This window comes from Arvicola amphibius, chromosome 7, assembly GCF_903992535.2.
Source record: "Arvicola amphibius chromosome 7, mArvAmp1.2, whole genome shotgun sequence".
NCBI lineage: Eukaryota > Metazoa > Chordata > Mammalia > Rodentia > Cricetidae > Arvicola > Arvicola amphibius.
The window spans coordinates 95,924,638-95,947,383 of record NC_052053.1 but is presented as its reverse complement, the minus strand read 5'-3'; the positions used below and the strand labels follow the sequence as shown (position 1 = coordinate 95,947,383).

The 22,746-nt window shown below is 43.7% G+C and overlaps 1 protein-coding gene across 3 annotated transcripts in view; it reads left to right on the top strand.

Annotated features, from left to right (window-relative positions):
* The window catches only part of Rgs6 (regulator of G protein signaling 6), a 606,319-nt gene that overhangs the window by 429,291 nt on the left and 154,282 nt on the right, over positions 1 to 22,746 (top strand). For all 3 annotated transcript variants that reach the window (XM_038336295.1, XM_038336294.1, XM_038336293.1), the window contains exon 3: positions 4,614 to 4,713. In XM_038336295.1, the coding sequence (XP_038192223.1) occupies positions 4,614 to 4,713 (100 nt within the window). The remainder of the gene's footprint in view (positions 1 to 4,613; positions 4,714 to 22,746) is intronic.

Sequence of the window (22,746 nt, the reverse complement as noted above, 5' to 3'; positions counted from 1 at the left end):
GCTATCCCAGCTCTATGTAAGTTCTAAGAGTTCAAACTTGGGTACTAGGCTTGTTCAGAGAGCACTTTAACCCCTGAACTGTCTCCCCAGCCCATCTACCTGCCTCTTTAACTGTAGAAACTCACTAGGGGCATGGTATTAAAAGTAACTAAGCAAACCTTAATACATTTAAGGTTGAATAAATATGATATATATGTCCCGATCTTTGGGAGCCAGATGGGCTAGGTCACATTCAGTGGAGCAGATACATTTCATATGGTGAATTGTGATTGTCATCAGCCAGCTCAGATTTCTGCCTCTAATCAATTCCATTCATTCACAAACACAAGGAAAGACTAGGTCTTTCATTAAATGCAAGAGCCACAGTAGAAATTTCAAAGTCAAGGTGAAACATTTAGATGAAAAGACCTCCATGCCAGAGGCATAGGGCATCAGCTTATTTATATGTTTATAACTTTTATATGTTTATAACTTCCTGCCCTGGAGTTGTAGGCATTTTTTTTTTCAATAATTGCACTATAATTTCCCCATACTTGACATTTTTTTTAATTCTCCGCTGAGGAAACAATGCATGAGATAAATAAATTAGTTCATTGGATCATTAAATTGCACAAACAGTACTAATATGGCCCCTTTGTCATTTCTGACAGGACTGTCATCCAGAAAGCAGAGGCGAGCAGGCCTGGGCTGACCAAGAAGGGCCAGTGCCAGGGCCTCTTGGGTGCTGCATCTGTGTCTGGTTTCTAATGTCATCTGCCTGATGTAGTCTGTAAAAAAAAAATCAGGACTCCCCAGCCCTACCCAACTCCAACTCCAATCTGTGATGTTGCCGTTCCTCAGACACAGTTTAGCCCTGGGAAGGTCAGAGCAGGCCCTCCTATTCTCAAACCAGATTATCCACTTAGTAAACCCACATATAACTGTAGAGACGGGATAGTGATGTCCAGAGGTGTGGAGTCACGCAGAGGCCGCCGTTCTCTCTAGATCTTAGTCCAGTGTTGTGGTCCCACTGTGGCTTCCATGTCTAAGAGACCATCGCTCTTCTTCCCTCTACTCAGAACTAATTCAGTGAATTGTCTATTGCTTCTGTGAATGAAAGGCCACTGGCTAGTGCAACGGCTGCTGTACTTCTGATGTTTGGGACAGTCTTGTACCTGTTTATCTGAGCTGGGTGCTGAGCTCCTTGGTTAAAGTGCCCTTATGACTGGGGCTCACCCAGGCAGAACCAGCCAAGCTGGTTTCTCTGCTTCCCCTGGCTGTCAGATAGGGGCCACCTGCTCCTTGATTGGCACAGGAACACGCAGCTCCAAACACACTCCCTAAGACACGAGTCTTCATATCAAAGGATGTCAGGGAGCTTACTATGTTATTCCCTGTGAACAAAAGGTGTCAGACTGAGATGCAACCGAACAGTCAGGAAAATAGAAGTCAGTCCGTTCCTGTCTCCTCATCCCCAGGGCGATGAAGGAGGGTGCTAGCTAAGGTTTTCTGATGACCCAAAAGGGTGGTGAGCTTTCTGTTTTATAGACCCTGGTGATATACTGGATCCAGGCAGACTCGGGTAGGAATCCCAAATTTCTCACTTAGTAGCTCTGAGACCTTCTGGACCTCATGTTAACTTCTTTGATAAAGAACTTTGAAACCTGTGGAACAAATTAGACATCTATGGAAGATACCTAAGGCAGATAATCGTGAAGCAGATGTTTGAAAATGCCCATTAGTGTTCTTATAAGCTCCTGAGGCCTTCTTGGTACTTCTCCAAAACCCATGCCAAGGAACTTCAGAGAGACTGCTGTAGCGGGTGACGCTCCAGCATCAAGCAAAGCTACCAACCACTTGTCTAACACGACAGTGGGATAGGCAACCTACACCAGGACAGCCTGTAAGAGTTGTAAAGGAGATGGTAAATACTATATATTAAGTTTCTACATTCTTAAAAGGGGTTGGTTCCAAGGGCACCAACTAAATCTAAGATACATCCATCCTGATCACCTGCCAAATATCCATCCGTTCTGGCTTTGGCAATTTTTGAAAAGTGCCTTTTGTCTTTAAACATCCATTGAGTCAGCAGCATAGAAACATTGGCTTCTTGCTTCTGAGTGAGCAGGGAAGCTAGGGCTGCACTAAGATGTGCAGGGTTTGGTCCTATTCACTGAAGAAGTCTCACACCTTCCTTGGGACATCAACTGTCTGAGGCCAGCAAAGCTGGTAAGCACAGCCATGCAGACATAGATGCATGGTAAGCCCGTGCTCACACTGTATTTGGGGACAGCAGCCAGGGAGTCCCATAATCAAAGGTCAGTGGGTAGGGACCCTGTCGACCATGAGGTCAGGGCAGGGACTACAATGTGTATCAATACCACTGTAGAGCCAGACATGGGACACTGCAGAATTCTTTCTCCATACATCCGATGCTGTAGACTGCTCAGAATGTAATCCCCTTTATAATAATGTAATCCCAGTGAGGAATCAGCAGTCCTTTTTGCTATGCTTTTGTTTTTGTTTGTTTGTTGTCTCCCTCTGTAGCCTGGCTGGCCTTGAACTCAGGATGCTCTTGTCTCTTCTTCTCTAGTGCTGTGATGACAGGCACATGCAGCCACACCCAGGAAGATTGGCCTTTTGATCTGGCTATTACCTCTGATGAGCAATACACTGCTAGACATATTGTGAACCAACATAACGAGATATATATCTTCCTCTTTAGTAAATATGCCTTTCTGGGACTTCATCACATGGGGAAGCAAGAGGGCAGAGGAGAAAGGAGCCAGACAAAATTCCTCTGGGTAGCCAGTTCTTCCCTTCTGGCCCACAGTAGCAGAGACTGAATATTATTACCATCTAATGCCTACTCGGATGTCTAACGGAATTGAATTACTGGCTTCCTGCCAATCCTCAAAGACTGTGCTGGCTTTCTCATTGCAACCATCGATGTAACTGAGGCTTCTGCTTCCAAACAGCACACTAGATCAAAGGCATGGATTACTTTTTAAATGTGACCATATTTTTTTTAGCAGTAACTTTCCTTGGCCATTGATGAGTAATACTCAGGGTGGTTGTCTGGTTGAATTTAGCTGAAAAGCCAGCAGTAGCTGAGATGGATAACGGGACTGTGGATTAAATTCCTTCATAGACTGTAATTAGCCGAACACAGGTTGCCAGGCTGCAGGGAATGACTCCCCTGCCTATGAGGTGCTCTTTGTCATCAGAGGGGCTGGGTCCTTAGTCTTTCACAGTCTCTTCTTTGTTTACTTAGTAGTGCTTGGGATGGGTTGCAGGACCGTTTACATTCTACACAAATATTCTGCCTCAGGGCTGAATCCCTTGCCCCCTTTCTTGGTACTTTTGCAGGAAAAACAAGGCATTTCCAGGGGAGAATGGCATCCACACTTGGCTGGTTTTCTGAGGATCCTGTTGGAAAATAGAATAATGCAGGGTTAAAAACCTGATCCCTGGAGTCTATAACTAGATTCTAATGAGGCTCTGCCACTGGGCATCTGTGGGACCTGGTGATGGTTGTGGCAATTCTTTATGTCTGTCATAGCCATCGGTGTTGATTACAGATGTCCAGTTTCCCTCTCCTGACAGCCAGAAGATATGGTGCCCTGGATCCTGGGTTAGGCGGTGTCTCATGTCTAGCTCTAATCAAAGATTTGTGAGCAAGTGCACTCTGTGTATGCTGAATGTTGAATATCATGTATGTTGAGTGCCTGGTGGGCAGTCTCACTGTTCTTAAAGGTGGCAATGATCTTAGAGCATGTCCTAACTTCGTATCTAACAACATAACTATTATTAGCCCTGTGTCATTAAGAAAATCAGTTACTCCTGAAATACAATCATAACATATCAGTCTAGAAGAAATCAAGCAATTGCTTAAGTTTCTCTCTTTAAAATTATGTGATTCCACTAAGGCCTTGCTCAGAGAATTCATTCCAACAGTTCAAAGATATTTCTGTTGGTTACAGAACCAAACTATGTTGATCCTACTTACGATCCCCTCCCTTCTCTAGTTGCTACAGCTTCCCAAACAAAAAGATCCACATCCTTGTTAGAAACGCTCCTATATACTATTCTGAACATGCTGTCCAGGGATATACGCTTGGTTTGTGAACTCATGTTTACAAACTTGTGTCCCCCTTCACCAATCTCTTCCCTGTCCTGTTTGCACCAATAAGACTGCTGCTGTCCACTGTGGTCTTTACCCAGAGGTCCTGCCTGGACTTCCTAATGATTAGCTTATGTTAGCATTTTAAGAGAAACCTTAGGAAACTGTCATCTTGGAAGAATCAAATATGGCAGTTTCTTATGATAAAAGCTTAATTTGAATACGAGGAGAAATCTCATCACACCCGTACTGATGTTCATTTTGGACCCCATCATGAACCCCAATGCACTTGCTCTTCCCTGGGTGCGCTAGCCAGTTGTTCCTATAGAACATGCTGTGACCTCCCCCTACCCAGCGAACACTGGTACTGTGTCCTGCCTGGGTGGGGTTCCCCCTAATTCCTGCTGCTAGCATTCATGTTATACACACCAGGACTACTTAATCAAGGCTTGCATTTTTTCATTACTGTGCAAAAGAACCACTAACCCCTCTTTTCTTCAACCTCTTTCAGATCGAGGACATCATTACGAAGATGCAAGATGACAAGACAGGGGGCGTGCCCATCAGAACAGTTAAGAGCTTTCTCTCCAAAATCCCCAGTGTCGTCACAGGTAAGGCATCCCCACAAGGCGTCGGGGACAGCCAGAGTGGTGTGGAGGTGTCTAGGGGTGAGTCATGCTTCTGTGAGGGACTTGACTCAAAGGCCGCCCTACTTTTGGCTTTCATCAAGAACCGCCCTAGAGTGAGGAACCTTTCAAATGCGTGTAGCCATTGCCTCTGGGAATGCAGGAGCTGGCAGATTAGCAATGTGGCCTGTGGCGATGAACAAATGTGTAAATGCTCTTAAAAAATAAGCAGTTTTCAGGCCAGTGGTGGTGCACGCCTTTAATTCCAGCACTCAGGAGGCAGAGGCAGGTGGGTCTCTGTGAGTGCAAGGCCAACCTGGTCTACAAAGTGAGCTCAAGGACAGGCTCCAAAGCTACACAGAGAAACTCTGTCTCGAACAATAAATCAGAAACAAAAAAATTAAGCAGGTCTCATTTTGTTTGGGGTTGTTTGTTTGCTTGTTTCTTTTGGGATATGATCTTACTCTGTAACTCAAGCTGGCATTGAACCTATGATCTTCCTGCCTCAACTTCCCAGTGCTGGGATAATAGGTGTATACCACCACGCCTAGCTCCATTTAAATGTGTTTAAAGAAATTCTTATGCTCAAGTTCTATAAAATGCTCTTACTAAGTTTTTAATTCATTGTGCTCAAACTCCTTTTCTAAAAGAAATTTCAAAATACTGCTCTGCATTCTGTTGCTTTTTTTTTGTTCAATATAGTCAAGTTTATTTCTTTAAAAATTAGGATTTTTTTTTAAATTTAACTGTATGAGTTAACACATATGCATACACATCTGGGTGGAAGTCTTCTTAGACCCCAGTGCACCTGGTTGAGAGCTTCCCAGTATGGGTGCTGAGAAGTGAACTCAGGTCTTCAGCAAAAGCTTCATGTATTTTCAACTGCTGAATTGTCTCTCCAGCCCCCTTTTAAAATTTTTGTTTGTGAAATATATTAGACTCATGGCTATAGTTCCAATAATAATTATAATCACATAGCTTTTTGCCATATAAATAATACCAATATCTTAGAGTCCCCTTATTTTTTATTATTTACATTATGCTTATAATTAATTTCATTTATATTTATAAATAATATTATTTACATTGATATTTATAGTATTTATTATTATGTACTAATAATTGAATTACCCTCCCTGCTCCCCCTCTATTTCGATTGAATAAGTCATTTTCCTTCAGCTTTCTTACAGAGGTGTGTATTCCTTGCTACCCAAACAAACAAGTAAATGAATCTAGGCAGAAGTTTTTCCAAAATTTGGCTATTTGCTTTCCAAAATTCAGGGACCATCAGAACTTGGTATCTGTTAAATGCCATAATGGCTAAAAATATCCTGTTGGAGCCAGTACTGGGATGGCGTGATAGAGCTGGAACTTTTTCTTGTTGCTGGTGGGAGTGCAAAATGGTGGGGCTGCTCTGAGAAAGAGGTTGGCAGTTTCTTAGAAAGGCCGGCATTGCTTACCCCTCCTAGGTATTTACCCAAGAGACATCTTCACAAAATTTATATGCGAAGATTTGTAGTGGCTTTATTCACAATCTCCTCATCCTAGAAACAATCCAGATGTCATTTATCGGACAAATTAAGCAATAGAGTGAACCAGTAGCACATGCAATAACCTAGACTGGTCTCAGCACTGGTTTCCTTGAGTTTGTTGTTGTTGTTATTATTGTTTTTAAATCTTACTCTGTCAGATTTTGTTTAATAGTATATTTATTTAATAGTATATTTTGTTTAATAGTATATTCAGAATTTGTTTTGTGCTAGGACTTCCCCTTTTAGATCAAGCTGTCCTTGAACTTGTTATGTAGTCCAGGATGCCTTGAACCCATAACCTTGCCTCAGCCTTCCAAGTACTGGATTACACTTGTGTGCCACCGTACCTGACTCACAATTGTTAAGTCTATGAGCAGATTGGTCTGTTGTTTTTCTTACCTTTGTTGATAGTTTAGACACCAAATTTATGCAAGTTTCCTAAGGCGAACTATGGAAGTCCTCTATCTGCTGATACTGTATTGTTCTCTGAAAACTAATTTCTCTCTGTCTAGCCAAGTGAATAATTTTCATTACTTTTTATAGTTAAAAGTTCCATTCTGTTATTTTCCCAATTTGTTTGCCCACTCGCTCATTTCATTATTAGTTGGATATCCGCTAAGTTTTAGTTTGATTTTCTCCAGCTGTGATAAACACCATGACCAAACGTAACTTGGAAAGGGAAGGGTTTATTTGGCTTCAACGCCCATGTTCTTGTCCGTCACTGAGGAAAGTCAGGCCCAGCACTGAGTAGGAACCTGGAGGTGGGAGCTGGAGCAGAAAGTAGGGAGGAACCTGCTTAGAGGCTTGATCACCATGGCTTACATAGCTTGGTTTTTTCCTGCAGCACAGGATCGCATGCCCAGGGTTGTACCCCTCACAATAGACTGAGCCCTCCCTCTGCATTAATCAACCACGAGAGTGCCCCACAGACTTGCCTGAGGGCCAGTCTGATGAAGACATTTTCACAGTTAAGATTTCTTCCCACGAGACTGTAGCTTGGGTCAAGTCGACAAAAACTAACCAGTCAAGACGTACTAAGTGTGCCATGAACTTAACAATCCATTCAACTTACAATGAATACGTTAGTTACTTATTTTATCAGGATATAAACCCTTTATAAAACAAAGAGCATCTGTGTTTTTTAAAATCAAAACCAAAGTAGTTTAGAGATTAAAAAAAAATACCAACCTGGGAATATTGATTTAAAAAAAATAGTAATTAGAAAGGAGTTAGGGAGGAATGGGGAAGAAGGCATATTTATGAACAAAGCAGATAATAAAAATAAAGCTTTCTAGAATTCACCAGTGGCATCAAATGCATCCATACATATTGCGCGACAGTCACGATCATGTGAATAGATGCTTGGTCTTTGAGATAGGCCCTGCTGTAAGCAGGCTTGTGGTCTGTTTGTTTAGAGCCTTGCTAGTATATCCTTTCCTAGGAGCTGGTGGGGTGACATCAGAGAAAACAAGTGTTTTGTGACCTTCAGTCTTAGAAATTAAGTTTATCTGGTGAATTCCTTCAGGACCGGTGTAGACCTTGCCCGGGAAGCACCTGTTTGGATTAAGTGAATGGAAACTACAGCCCCTCCCTCTGTGTGAAACTACAGCCCCTCCCTCTGTGTGAAACTACAGCCCCTCCCTCTGTGTGAAACTTAAGCGTCTGCTTCATTGGATGCTTCATTATTAAGTATTTACCTCAAGGAAGTAAATGCATGGAACAAAAACTAAGATACATTTTATCGTTCTAACCTGCATTAGGTAAAGGAGGCTCCTTAGCACAGTGTGTAGACTTCAGGGAGCTGAGAGTTCTAACCTGCATTAGGTAAAGGAGGCTCCCTAGCACAGTGTGTAGACTTCAGGGAGCTGAGAGTTCTAACCTGCATTAGGTAAAGGAGGCTCCCTAGCACAGTGTGTAGACTTCAGGGAGCTGAGAGTTCTAACCTGCATTAGGTAAAGGAGGCTCCCTAGCACAGTGTGTAGACTTCAGGGAGCTGAGAGTTCTAACCTGCATTAGGTAAAGGAGGCTCCCTAGCACAGTGTGTAGACTTCAGGAAGCTGTGAGTGTGTGAAAGTAGATCCAAGAGTAGGGTTGGGCAGTCTAGATTTGAGGTTAAAGAGGGCCTCGGACAGTCCTGTCTAGGGCACTGTTTGAAATAAAGGATTGAAGATCTGGAGAGCTGGAGACAGTTTATAGAGAAAGTATAAATGGAGGAGTCATGGTGTCCAAAGATTTGACAGGCACTACAACCTCCACCTGTTCACCTGTAAGACAGCCCCTACATAGTCGGGGGACAGCCTGCTCTACCTAGTCAGGGGACAGCCTGCTCTACCTAGTCAGAGGACAGCCTGCTCTACCTAGTCAGGGACAGCCTGCTCTACCTAGTCAGGGATACCTGCTCTACCTAGTCAGGAGGTAGCCTGCTCACCTACATCTCCTGTGATTCGGGGTATAGAATTTCTTTTTGGACATTTCAAGGACAGTGCTTTCATTCCTCCCATTAAGAATGCATAGGTGAGTTCCTAGACACTCCTTGGGTAAGGATGAGAGAGGAATGTCTGGTGCCCCACCTGTGTCTAGAGAGGTAGGTGTCGGGAAGGCCCCAAAGGAAATGCACAGGAATAAAAGATGGGTGTATTTAGGAAGAGAAGATAAAGGGCAAACCATTCGAATATCTCCCCACTTTTTAACAGTGAGAAATGAGGATCTTCAAGGGTTAGACTTATCAAATCAATATTCCTGCAGGAAAATAGATGGGAAACTAGAAAGGGAAGAACAATGTCAAGGACAAAGCGGAACCCAATATTACATCATCTCTGGGGCCCATTGGCTTGGCAAGGCCCATCTGTAAGAAGCACAGAGCTACACCATGCCAGTTCCCCAGCCAGAGGTGTGCATTCTGAGCAAGGTGTCCTCAGAAAGGTCACTTCGTGATCATTCTAACATGCTCCTTTCCGGACAGCAGATGAGCCGCCCTAGATCTCCTTTCCTGAACAGTAACTGGTCACAAAGATAATTAAAGCTAGTGGTGACACTCCTGTGTTCCCAGCTTCCAACCCTAACTCCTCCCCACCTGACCAGTGGGAGACAGGCGGATCCTGTGCAGGATGCCTGCCATCTCCATGAAAGCTGCCATATCACCCAGCCTTGCCCAGCTGTCTCTGACAGCCATTCCAAGATAATTCTCCATCACCCAAACGTCCTGAAGAATTCTCCATCACCCAAACGTCCTGAAGAATTTTCCAGGAACTTTGAAGATGAATTTCCTCCAGGCTACCCTCAGAAACCCAACTCCTAGCATGTAGGAGCCCAAAGAGACATCTAACCTCACTTGTTTATACAGACAGGAAACCTGAGACCCAATGATATGATGCAATGTGTTTTTTAAAAAAAAAAATCACAGAGAAAGATCACAGAGGTCACAGATACAGGGCCCGAACCAGAATCTGGATTCCTTACCACCATTGCAAATGACTCCCATTGCCTTGTGAAGGCAATTACAGAGTCTTACGTTGCAACCCTCTTATAAAGGTGTCCGATGCATTTCCCTGAGCAGGAGAATCACTGCTGTGGCTTCCTAAAAATACAGTCCCAGGGTGCCCTCTTGGGTTTGAACTCAGAAATTTCTGTTTCCAGCATCTTCCCAGGTTGTCTCTGCAACGTGCCTGCATTTGAAAGCCATAGAAGTCCTGCCAAGTTTTCCCAGCTTCTGCTTTAATAACCTCCAGTGATGAATGTCCTCATCCCTCATCCCATCTTTGGATAACTGTGACCTTTGAAAACTTCTTATAATGAATCGAAAGTCCCTTGCCTCCTCCTCTCTGTTGCTTTACGTCATTCCTCTCAGCGCTCTCTCTCTCTCTCTCTCTCTCTCTCTCTCTCTCTCTCTCTCTCTCTCTCTCTCTCTCTCTCTCTCTCTCCCCCAAGAGTAGAGATTGCGCTAATCAAAGAGGAGTGGAATTCACCAAAATTACACTCACCTGGCTCTCCTTTAGAGGTTTTCTTATTGTGCCAATAATTTTCAGAAAATACTCCCCGTATACGCGTGCATTTTTTAAAACTTAACTCCACATGGTTTTCCCACGTGCGTTTCTATGTCTCTCATAGGCCACAAGTTTTCTTCTCCAGGCTTGATGTTGCCTGTGAATATTTTACAGTATTTCCATTTTCTCTATTAGCAGTGTGATTTAGCAGGGCGAGTTTAGGGCTGTGAGCTGCCTGTGTGACCTTAGCTGACCGCCAGCCTCTTTGGGCCTCATCTGGATGCTCATATGGATTAACTGTTGTCCAAGCTCCTTTTCAGACTCACCTTCCGAGGAAAGGACTGGGCGTCTTCCTGCCAAGTCTAGGAAAGATAATGTTTAAGTCGGTCTTGGTTGTGACCACCCTGACCAATGCGACTTCTCTGTGGCACCTTTTCTTTTCATGTGGTGCGTTTTCCACTTTCTGCGTAAAAGGTTCATTTTAGTAACAACATCCTGAAATATGTCAAGTTGTAATTGTAAAAGGAAGAAAAAAAAGGGAAAGTTCTGATGTTCTTGCCCTTTGTGTCATTAAAATCTTGCTCTAAATGTCACATTAATTCATCTCTCCACAATTTTCCTTGCTGGATGTTTTTTTTCTTCTGTGAGAAGAAATGCTAATTTGAATGAAGGACAGTTCATTCATTTAAAGTGAAAATACAGCACACTACCCACTAATTGTATTCTAAAGTTTATTCTTAAACCTTTCTACCCAAAAATGTTTTAGAGTGAGACAAAATTTGAGATGAAAATGAAAACTAGACATGTTGTCATTGAATCCAAGACAATGAGCCAGTTTTAGAGAAAGGACCAAGACATTTGAATGGGCACCGTGCCTTGTCCCTGAGTGATGGATGAAGGAACAACTATGGCTGCCTTCTCTATAAGCCCTGGGGGAGTTTCATGGAGGAAGGAATAACAGCATTATCTTTATATAAAAGTTGGGATGCAATCCTTAGCCTATTTCTCTGTTCCCAAGACAGCACTTTCCAGAAGGGGAAGTATCTTTCATTCAATATCTTCTATAGAATCCTGTCCTCTCTGTTCCTCAGACATATGTCCTTGGAGTGCTGTTGTTCCTGAGAATTCATAATAAATGGAAACACAGGTTGAGTTTATCATCGATAGCATCTGTTAGCTATTAATACCACCTGAAATTTTTCTACCTTTCTGCTAACGTGTAAACGAAGTGATGAGAAGAAGGTGAGTTCAGGACTAAGAACAAGGTACTCTTCAGAGTCGCCGTCGGTCTGGATTCTGTCGCTACGCTGGATAGGTGAGATTGGATAAGTTATAAAGAAAAAAGGGGTTTTCTAACTCATGGATGGAGTCTGGAGTCTGGGTGCATGGTGCTAGCATCTGGGCAGCTTTTGAAAACAGTCTCCTAATGTTTCAGATCATAAAGGAAATGTGAAAAAGTAAGTAGGTATGTCAGGAAGTAAAACTCACACACTAAATAATACAACCCATTCCATGGCTCCCCCTCATGACCCAAGCCCCACCTCACAACACCCCTGTAGCAAGGGGGCGCAAGTTTCCACAGCAGGGCTTTAGTTGGAGAAGAAAAAAAAAACAAGCCAAAAAAGGCATTTAAGCCTTTGCTGTTACTGTACCTGCTTATTTAAATATCGCTTCCAGGATCCAAGTATTTCTTCCACTAAACAAAGTGAGGAGAGCTCCAGCAGAAACACTGGTCATGACCATGGGTTTCTGTAAAGGGATGTTGACCGCCCCCTTCCTTGGCTGGATTCTTATTGAGCTGTTGGACCCTTTGCCCTTCCTTCCCTCTGCTGCCAAATAAATAAATAAACAAATATGGAAAAGTTCCTGGAATGTCTGTCAGCTACATCTGGGGTTTGTGAGCTTGCTTCTTGGAGCAGAAAGTTATGGCGTCTCCTTACCAATGAGTAAACATGGTCCACAGAGTGAGATGGAGAGAAACACGGGACATTGATAACCAGGATCTCTGTGACCCTTGGGGGCACCAGGAAGGCTCTCCATGGAGACTGGCAGAGAAAAGACAGAGTGGAGAGCTGAAAGGCTTGAGTCTACCCATTTCACTGCAAAGTCCGTGAGATGGGGCTGATGGGACAGAAAGAAATTAACCTGAGACTAGGACTTGCATTTTAAACCGGACCAGTTACAATTAGATAGAAAGCTAAATATTCAGCTCATGGTGTCATTAAACAGTAGGTAAGGAGATTTGGGTTTTTTAGGAAAAAAATTGAGGAAAATAATTAGGAAAATCATTTCACAGTAGGATCTGAGTTCATACTGTTGAAACTAGATACATACTGCCTAGTGACAGTAGGAGGCTTGGACATCTGTGTTTAGCCATAGAATCATCGAGATGCCACAATAACACTGTTTGGTGCAGCTCTTGAACTGGTTACAATGTTGAGGGCATCTTTAGAGGCCATAAACTAGAAATCAAGAATCCAGGAAGGTGAAGCCTTTTCAGAAAACATCTGCCCATCTGACAGAAGTCTACATTTAAAAGAGAAAGAGAATAAAAACCCAGCTACAGGGCAGATGGCTCATGAATGCCTGAGGAGCAATGGCATTAAGTGACAGAAGGGACTGGAAGCCTTTGTGAGGGGGAGCCAGAGGGGAAGTTACGGAAGTTGCATTGGCTTCAGTTAGGAAAAGAACGGAAATAGGAAGAGTAAGAACATCTCCCTGGATTTTTTTGTTTTGTTTTGTTTTTTGAGACAGGGATTCTCTGTGTAGCCCTGGCTGCTCTGGAACTAGATCTATAAACCAGACTGGCCTCGAACTCAGAGATCCTTCAGCCTCTTCCTCCCGAGCGCTGATATCAAAAGTGTACCACCACAGCCTAGCTCCTGAATTATTTTTCCTGAATTCTGGTTTCTTCTTGTTGGTTTATCTCACTAAACCTCTTGTGGCCCCCACACTCCATGTAAACAATTTCAAGACTCCCAGTGTAGCCTTAGGTGCCTGGCAGAAGCAAGCACATCTCATTCTGGAGGAAGATACTTTCCTCCTCCTCCTCCTCCTCCTCCTCTTCCTCCTCCTCCTCCTCCTCCTCCTCCTCTTCCTCCTCCTCCTCCTCTTCCTCCTCCTCTTCCTCTTTCTCTTCTTCATTCTCTTCTTTTCTTCTTTTTTCCCTCCTCTTCTTATTTTCTTTTTGTCTTCTTCTTCTGATGGAAGACAGTTCTTTAAAAAAGAATTTTTTTTCGTGCGCGAGAGAGTCCACATGTGCTATGTACGTGTTTGTGGAGGTCAGAGAACAATCCTCAGGAGCCAATTCTCTCTTTCCACGTTGTTGAGGCTGGGTCTCCCCCATTTTCTGCTGCTGTCTATGCTGCACATCCCAGGCTAACTGTGAGTTCCCTCCCATGTGAGCAGGGAACTCTCTGGTCTCCTCCCGTCTTGCAGGAGGGGTGCTGAGACATGGACCACTAACCTGGCACTTTACAAGGACTCAAAAGATTGAGCGCTTGGGTTGTCAAGACACACAGCTAATACTTTACCCACCCAGTGATCCGTCTCTCTGGTCCCTAGAGAAAAACACTTTAAGTACAGATTTCATATTTTCATAAGAATAAAAATAATCTTGGAAACCTGAAAATAAAGCCAACATGAGTGAAGATTAGGGATTATTTTGGAATTTCAGATCATATATTAAACTGGAATTATATTTATATTATAGAAGAATGATTAAATCAGTCATAGGAAATTACTATCCTTAGAGGTCAAACTGATTTTAAAAAAAAATATAATTTTATGTATTTATCTAATTCTTAGAAAGATATAAGAGGTTGTTAGGAGTCTTTTGAATGATAGAAGGTGAAGTAGTCTCCCATCCATGTACTAGCCAGGCCTGACCCTGTTTAGCTTCAAAGGTTGGCCCAGGCATATTCAGATTGGTATGACCATAGACAAAGATGAGATATTCTCCAAAAGAACTATAAATGTTGATATTTTGAGCCAAATGGAATATCTATAAATGAAGAGTATAGTATTTGAAATTAGAAAGTGAACAGAAATATCCAACCCCATAGGTAAAAAGTGATATTTTGGCCCAGCTAAAAAGAGAGTTGACAAACTATAAAACAGAACAGATGAAAGCACCCAGAATGTGACCTGCAGAGACAGAAACAGATAGCATGAAGAGCCTAAAGGTCTGGAGGGAAGGGTGACATATTCTAACACCTAATCAGATTATTTTGAAAAGGAAATCATAGGGCCATTCTTTCCCCATTGCCTCTTTTTTCCTTTCTCACATTAACTGATAAGTCCAAGCAAGATGGACTGGAAAGAAATCCGTCTCTAGCCAGAGAAAGGGCAACATGTAGAACACGGAACACCAAAGGAAGAGCTTCTGAATAATTCAAGAGAAGAGACAGATTGCCTACACTTTTAAAATAATCACACAGGTGATTTCTGTGTAAAAATGGAAGCTAAATCATATTTCAGAGGAAGAAAATCTTCTAAGTGTTTAGAGAAAGGAACTCAGAATGTTATATGTAACAAAACTGTCTTTTAACAAAAGCAAAATTATTATACAAGAAACAAAAGCAGTGTAGAGTTAACTTTCTTTACCAAAGGGTTTCTACAGGGTGTGTTTCAGAAATACTGGGAAGTAAAGGCATACGAATTGAGAGGAGTTGATGGGCAAGCATGCCCCGACTTAGTAGTTCTAGTCTGACTCTGTCTGGGGTGATGGCCAATGCCTATCTACATATGTCTTTATGAATTAATATTAGTCAAATATTAAAATCTAGATTTAACCATTTTCAGACTTGAAAAATGAAGAACTTCTGTTCATCATAAAACACCATTTTAAAAAAAGAAAGAAGTGACAGACGTGGAGAAGACATTTGTAACATGGTGTGACAAAAAAAATTAGGGTCAGGAATACATGAAAGACTCCTATACGCTGAGAAAATGCAGCACCACGGAAGAAAATGGCCAAAATCACAGGAAGAAGAAATGTAAGTGGCCATTGGCATATACCACCTGGTTCAATGACATCCATAGTCTCAGGAAAGCAAACTGAACCTGTGGGAGGACACCCTTTCAACCTGCCAAATTAGAAAACCTCAAGGTCTTTGACTGGGCGCCCACCTGTAGGAGGGAAATGCTAACCTGGGTTGATGGGAGTGGGAACCGACAGCACTATGGTAACAGCGTCTGTTTACGCTGAACTCGTGCATATTCATGAGTCGGTGTCTTCACTACTAGGGATGTGTTATGGCCTGGGGAAGCCTTTGGACATGTGCTCAGAGAAAGTTGAGTTAGCCCCACTGTTCGTGTCAGCAACATCTAGAGTGATCTGAGCATGGCTGTTGGCTGTGGACAGAAAAGGGAAACATGTAGTCCAAAGGGAGAACTGGACACAGCTATACTCTTTATCAGGGATACAATTCGAAAACATAACAGAGATTAATAAGAAAGATACAAACATGCCATGACCTCATTTGTAGGAAAGCCAACAGTAGGCAAAATTAAGCAACGGGTTACAAGGATTCTTAGGCATTTGGTTAAGAAGAAGAAATGAGAACTCAGATGGAAAGGCTAGCTCTTCTGGGAGAAGCAGAACAATAAATACTAAGAGGCAGAGACACCCAGATCGCAAAGCTTTTCAGACTGGTTATTTTTACAGATGATCAGAACATGGTGGTCATTTATTATAATTTTAAACTATGTCTGTACTTACATATTTTGTATACATTTAGAATGTATTTTACAATGAAGTTGGTTTTCAGGAGTCTACAGTTGAATAACTCTGGACTTGTAAAAGTTGTGTATACATGGCTGCATGTACACAGGTGTGAGCAACTGTGCACACATGAGGCTGACGACTGGGCAAAGCTGTGAACAGGTGAAGAAAGACACATGTCTCATGATACAGAGCTAAATGAACATTATTCACTTTGGGAAGAAGAGTTTCACTTTGTCGTGATCTGAAGTATGCTTTGACTCAGAAAGTTAACTTCGACTTTTAGTAGACAGGGAAACACTGACAAAGATACAAATGTATGTGTTTTTAAATGAGCTGTATTAGTTCTTGTGCTTTGTGCTGTGTTGTTGGTTTGGGGCTTATTGTTGTTGTTAGATGTTTTTGAGTCAGGGTCTCATGTGGCCCAGGTTGGTCTTGAATGACCTATGCAGCCAAAGACTACCTTAAACTTCTGCCTCAGAGTTTTAGTGCTAATAGTGTAGGAATGCATTATGTATTAGGGTTCTCTAGAGGAAAAGAACTTATAGAATATATATATGAAAGTTATTAGAGAATAGGCTGTGGTCCAGCTAGTCCAATAACGCTCTCTACCAATGGAAGGTCCAAAAAAGGTTGTTCAATCCACTAGGCTGGCTGTCTCAGCCGGTATTCAGTATGTGCCAGAATCCTGAAGAAATGGGCTCTAATGACAGTGAAGGAATGGACTTGCTAGAGAGAGCAAGAGCAAGCAGGCAGAGAGAGCTTTCTTCTTTCACGTCCTTTACGTAGGCTGCCAGCCGACCATGTGGCCCAGATTAAAGGTGGATGGATCTTCCCACCTCAAAAGATCTGGATTAGAAGTGGGTCTTGCCTACTTCGAATAATTTAATTAAGCAAAAATTGCTCACTGGTATGCCCAGCCATTTGGGTTTTAGCTAATTTCAGACGTAATCAAGTTGAAAAACAAGAATAGCCGTCACACGTTAGCATGCCTGGCTGGGCACGGTGTGTTTTGCTCATGTGCTACATTTCAGGAAACAAACCTGTAAATGACCCATCTGACTGTTCTCCAGTCATTAAGCACTTGTCACTAGCCATTACTCCATTTATTAACCATCATAAATAGGCAATGTGGACTATTAGTCTAGACCCAAGCAATGCTCACGAAAAAGACAGAGAACTCCATTGTTGATATCAAGTTCTCTCACTCAGTCTTCCTTCTTTCTCGAGGATTGATCCCTCTGAGGGCAAACCAAGGCAGAGCTGTTTTGGGGTTGCTACCACACATACAGACATTAAAGGGAAAGGGAGGGAGAATTTTTAGAGAATTGTGAATACTAATCACAATTGCATTAAAGCCCATCAGTTTTATGTTGTCACCACGTGATTCTAAACAGTCATGGCTCCTTCTGCTCCTCATCGGGACCTTGGGAGCTCAGTCCAGTGCTCCAATGTGGGGCTCAGTCACCTTCCCCATCTGTCGCCAGCTGGAGGTTCCCTCACGGTCCTGACTTTCTTTCTCATGTTCTCTCTCCTTCTGCTCCTCATCAGGACCTTGGGAGCTCAGTCCGGTGCTCCAATGTGGGGCTCTGTCATTTTCTTCATCTATCGTCAGGTGGAGGTTCTCACTCAGAATAGTGTTTTCTATTTCCATCCATTTGCCTGCAAAATTCAAGATGAGCGAGAACATGAGGGAGAAAGTCAGGAACGAGAGGGGTGCGTTCACTCATGGAGACGGTGGGACAGAACTAATGGGAGATCACCAACTCCAGTTGGAATGGGACTGATGGATCATGCGACCAAACCCGTCTCTCTGAGTGTGGCCAACAGCGGGGGCTGACTGAGAAGCAAAGGACAATGGCTCTGGGCTCTGATTGTTCTTCATGGACGGGCTCTGTGGGAGCCTTCTCAGCTTGGTCGATCACCTTCCTGGACCTGGGGGGAGTTGGGAGGACCTTGGTCTTAGCATAGAGTGGGGAACCCTGATGGCTCCTTGGCCTTGAGAGGGAGGGAGGGGAGGTATGGGTGGAGGGGAGGGAAGGGAAGGGGGAGAAGGAGGGGAGGGAAGGGGGAGGAGGAGGGGAGGGAGGGGGGAGGAGGAGGGAAGGAGATGGAAATTTTTAAATATAAAAAAAATAAACCATGAGAAAAAAAAATAAATAAAAATAAACAGTCATGGCCTTCAAATATTCCTCCCTCCCAAATTATGTTGGCCTAAGAGTTCTATTTAATAAGACTATGTCCTACTTGGACACAATGTCCTACTTGGACACAAACTTAGATAGCCAGCAGTTCCATGGGGGTCTCCCAACATCCTCAGCAATGCGCACCCCTGTCTCAAACCTGTGTACCAGCTCTAAGCTATAAGTTAAACCCTAAGACTGTGTTATAAAGATGAAAAAACAGGAGACATGATGGAGTCGGGACATCCTTCCAGCATGGTTGATTCTGAAGGCCTGTGGGAGATGACTCCCCTCTCCCTGTTCTCGGTCTCAGGTTCGGCTTTGGTCAACAACATACTATGGGGGGAAAATTCTGATGGGGCAAGTGTGATGGCAGTTCATTTGACGAGCTGACCTTGAACTAGTAACACTGTCCAAACCTCTTCTTAACTGGAGGCGTCTGAGCCATGAAGGAGCACGGGAATATCCACGATCTCAAGCAAGAAGGAGAGGCGGTTCTGTTACACTTGGGCCGGTCTTAATGTCCCCTGTGTCTCTGCTATGTCATCTTCACCTGAGCGCTTACTGGCGATCTGCTTTGGCCACTTCACTTACCCTCATCCTGCCTCAGTTTCCTCATCTCTAAAACAGAGCTGTTGGTAGCGGTAGTACTCACTTGACGCTGTGGTTTGAAAGAGTGGCGCTCACAGTGCTGGCTGTCACTGTTCTAGAGCCCAGGGCTCCAGAATGACTCGGAGACCAGCTTTGGGCATGCCCGTGATTACCAACATCAGGCCAATAGAGACAGACTGGGAGACTCACGTGACGGTGGGCAGCCATCTTGGACCTCTCCCTGCTTCCTGACTATGGATGCCACATGACCAGCTCACCTTTCCTCCCTCAGCTTTCTTTTGCCAGGTTGTTTTACCACAGCACCAGAAAAGCTGAGGAATACATGCCCTGGGATTTGTATGTTACGGTGTCAGCTCACTGGTTGGTTTTTTTTTTTTTTTTCATAAAGTATTCGACTTACCCTTCTTTCCTATGAGAAATTCTGCTGACTGTCTCAGGCTCTCTGCTCAGCTCATTGATTCTGTCCCTACCCCCACACTGGGCATATGACTGAGGCGCTGGGGAGCAGAGATGAGCAACTCCTCTAGCTCCCTCTGTTTTCCTCTGACGGAAGGCAATGGCCTTCTCTGTTCTTTATGCCCAAGCCTTTGCTCTGTAGATGGTGTGGCATGTCCTCCTCGGGGAGAGTGGGGTGCCTTCTCCACCAGTTGCTTTTCCTTTTTCTTTGGCCACAGTGCTCACCCCACTTTTTTGCCAGGAGTCCTTGGAGATTAAAGTCCTTCTGATGCTCAAAGGCCAGGGCCTGCTTCTTCGTCTTTTGCTATTACTGGTCATTCCTCCAAGGTGTGAGGACAGCATACCCTGGCTGCTCCCTAGAGTGAGGACTGGCCTCCCACTGGTAGAAGAAGGCGCGGGTGAGGGTGGGAATCACCTCCAAGTCATCAAAATCCAAAGATAAAGTTGTGTTTCCCATTGCCCATAACCCAAATCCCAGGTCCCAGCACACAATCTGGGAACATTTGGAAACTGTCATGAATAGGAGCTTACCGGGTGCTGTAACTGTTTAGCTCTCAAGAGTCAGTAATTATGGTTGACTATTTATTACTTCATTCATTTAGATACAAAATGTTCATCAAGACTTAGGGGAACATTCAAGTTGGAATGCTTTTTCTACATTAAGGAAGGTAAAGGCTATCTCATGTGGGTAGAAAATGTTGGAGCTGTGTTAATTAACGAGTCTGTTGAATTAATTTTCATAAATTCTTTGAGCTCCATTGCATATCCCAAAACTCACCATAAAAGTCAAGCTGGCACTGAAAGTTGGGGTCCAAGGAGAGCACACACTTGTGTAAGACTCAATCATAGCTCGTAGTGGAGTGTAGGAAATGGAAAAGTCCTTAAGAAAACAAATTAGTCCTTAAAACTGGGGTAAACAAACTAGAACAGAAGGGTAGAAAGAGCCGTGGCTCTTAGGTAAAGCAGACTTTCACATGAGCCACAGAGGTGTCTACAAATGGCTTTGCTGACCAGTCTGTTGGGGAGAAGGGCATAATGCCATGAAGTTTTCAGAGTAAATCTTGTCTCGAAAGAATGTAATACAGTGCTGTTTAAAAAAAATGCTATCCTCAGATCTAGAATGCTTATGTGGAAAAAAAATGGTCAGAGGGGAAATTTGGGAAGGGAGTGAGGAATGAGGAAAGCTAGGATAAGTGATTATTCCCTGAATTCAGCATCTGCAAAGACTTCCCAGAAGTCATTGTGTTTGTCTAAGCAAGACAGTTCAACATGATGGCTGCAGGGATGGGAAAGCCCCCAGAATACCATATACTAAAGGGCTCAAGATCTTTTGTGATCTCATGGAGTAATTCGTGTGACAATAAGGAATATGGATTTCGACAAGCTGGTCGCGTGAGCTTCCCTAGGACTCAAAGCTATTTCCTAGTGGGGCCCGTGCTTAAGCCAAGGATTTTGGTTCTCACTCCAGGGCTATGATGCAGCAGCCTGGCCCCTTGAGATCATAGGTTGCTCCTTTCTGGGGCTTTAGACAAGCATCAGTCATTGAGAGCCTGGATGGAGCTTCATTCTCCAGGATTGTGTTAGGAGGCTGGGCTCCTAAGCCTGAAGCAGAGGCTGACATTGACCCATAACTTAGCGAGTACAAGCACTTGGACCAGTTATCAGCTAAAACGATTTGCTTATCTAAATTGCTCCTGGAAGGGAGGCATTGCCGTAACTCACAGAAGTGTTGCTTGTTTCCTCTGCCACAGAGCCCCACTAAGTTATTCTGAAGACACTGCTATGTTTCCAAGCTTTACTTTTATTTTCAAGCAATCCTTGAAGAAAAAAGTCAAACACCATTTCATGGTTGCTTCAGTAGTTAAGAATAACCGCTGTCACATTCAAAAAGTTATATTAGCAGTAACTGGCCAAGGCGAAGGCAAGTGGGCTTGCTCTCAGAAGGCATCCAATATGCATGAGCTAATAGTTTCCAACACATTTTGTTGCAGAAAGGCATTGAGCCAACTGAGTGTGGTCAGGAGAGGCGTCATCCACAGTGGCTAGTGAGCCTCCTCCCTCCAGGGGGACAGATGTTAATGCTCCAACCTTCAGCCCTATTGTCCCCTGTTCCTTCTCCACCATGTCTTCCATCTGTCTAGAATCTTTACTCACTTATTGAACTCATATTTCTTATGCCAAGAAGAAAAGCTAACGGCCTACCGAAGAAGGTTCTAGGTAAAAGGGAAACCACGGTCAAGAATAACCAGCCTTTTCTAACCACCAGAGGTCAGGATGCAAGGGAGAAGAGTATTAGAAGAGATCACATGCACATGGCATTCGTGGGAGAGGTGTGTATGGCAATAAAGAGAAAAGACGGGGCTGACCAGTAAACTAAGATGACAGATTGCTGGGGCTACCCAGGAAAGTTGGCCGAAAGGGGACATCCAGGCCAAGGGAACATGTTATGGTTTGAGCCTCAAATGTCTCCCACAGGGACATGATTTGAGGGCTTGGTCTTCAGCTGGCAGTATTGTTCTGAAGGCTGTGGAACAGTAAGAGGTGTGGCCTGGCTGGTAGAAGCAGGTCCCTGGGAACAGGCCTTTGAAGATGATCTCTGCCCCTGCTTCTGGCCTGCATTCTCTACTTCCTGGCCCATACTATGTGAACAAGCCTCCCAACACACTGCTGCCACCGTGAACTTGACCATGCCTTCCTTCTCTACTATGGTGGTCCAAAATCCCCCCTAAACACAAGCCCTGAAGTTGTGTCTGTGACATATTTTTTGTCACAGCAGTGAGAGAAGTGCCACATGCAAAAATCTTCTCTGTGGGAGGACTCTGGCAAGTTCAGTGAGTGACCTCAGCAGAGGGAGGACTCTAGTACTGTGTAATAATACTCTTGCACACTGTAAAATTTTGTCAATTAAACTGGTTTAATAAAATGCTGACTGACCAGACAGGAAGTATAAACTAAACTAAGGATGATGGGAAGGAGAAGGGTAGAATCAGGAGTCACCAGGCCACTGCAGAGGGAGCAGGAGATGAATGTGATGCCACGTGAATCAAGGTACTGTCTTGTGGCAGAGCGTTAATAGGAGTATGGGTTAACTTAAACTGTAAGAGCTAGTTAGTAATAAGCCTGAGCTATTGGCTGAGCATTTATGAGTAATATTAGCCTCTGAGTCAATTATTTGGGAAATGTCTGACAGGTATTTGGGGATGGAGTGTTCGAGAAACATTCGACTACACTCTGGCAAGTAGGATGAGTGACATAGACAGAGGAAGGACTCTGGCAAGCATCTGCACCATAGAGAAGGCAGAAGGCATAGGAAGGGGTGAGGCTGGAGCCCAGGAGAGTCTTCTCTTGAAAGCAGCTGGGGAAAATGTTGAAGGTTTCAAATGAGGATGGCATGATCAGATGGGGACCTTTTAGAGGCCATAGTATCTGTTTAATCAGAAAAGCAGATACAACAGTGAGAGAGTGGGAGAGGGAGAGAGAAAGGGGGGGGGCATCCTTAAAATCAGACCTGTCAGACTTGAGTTGAG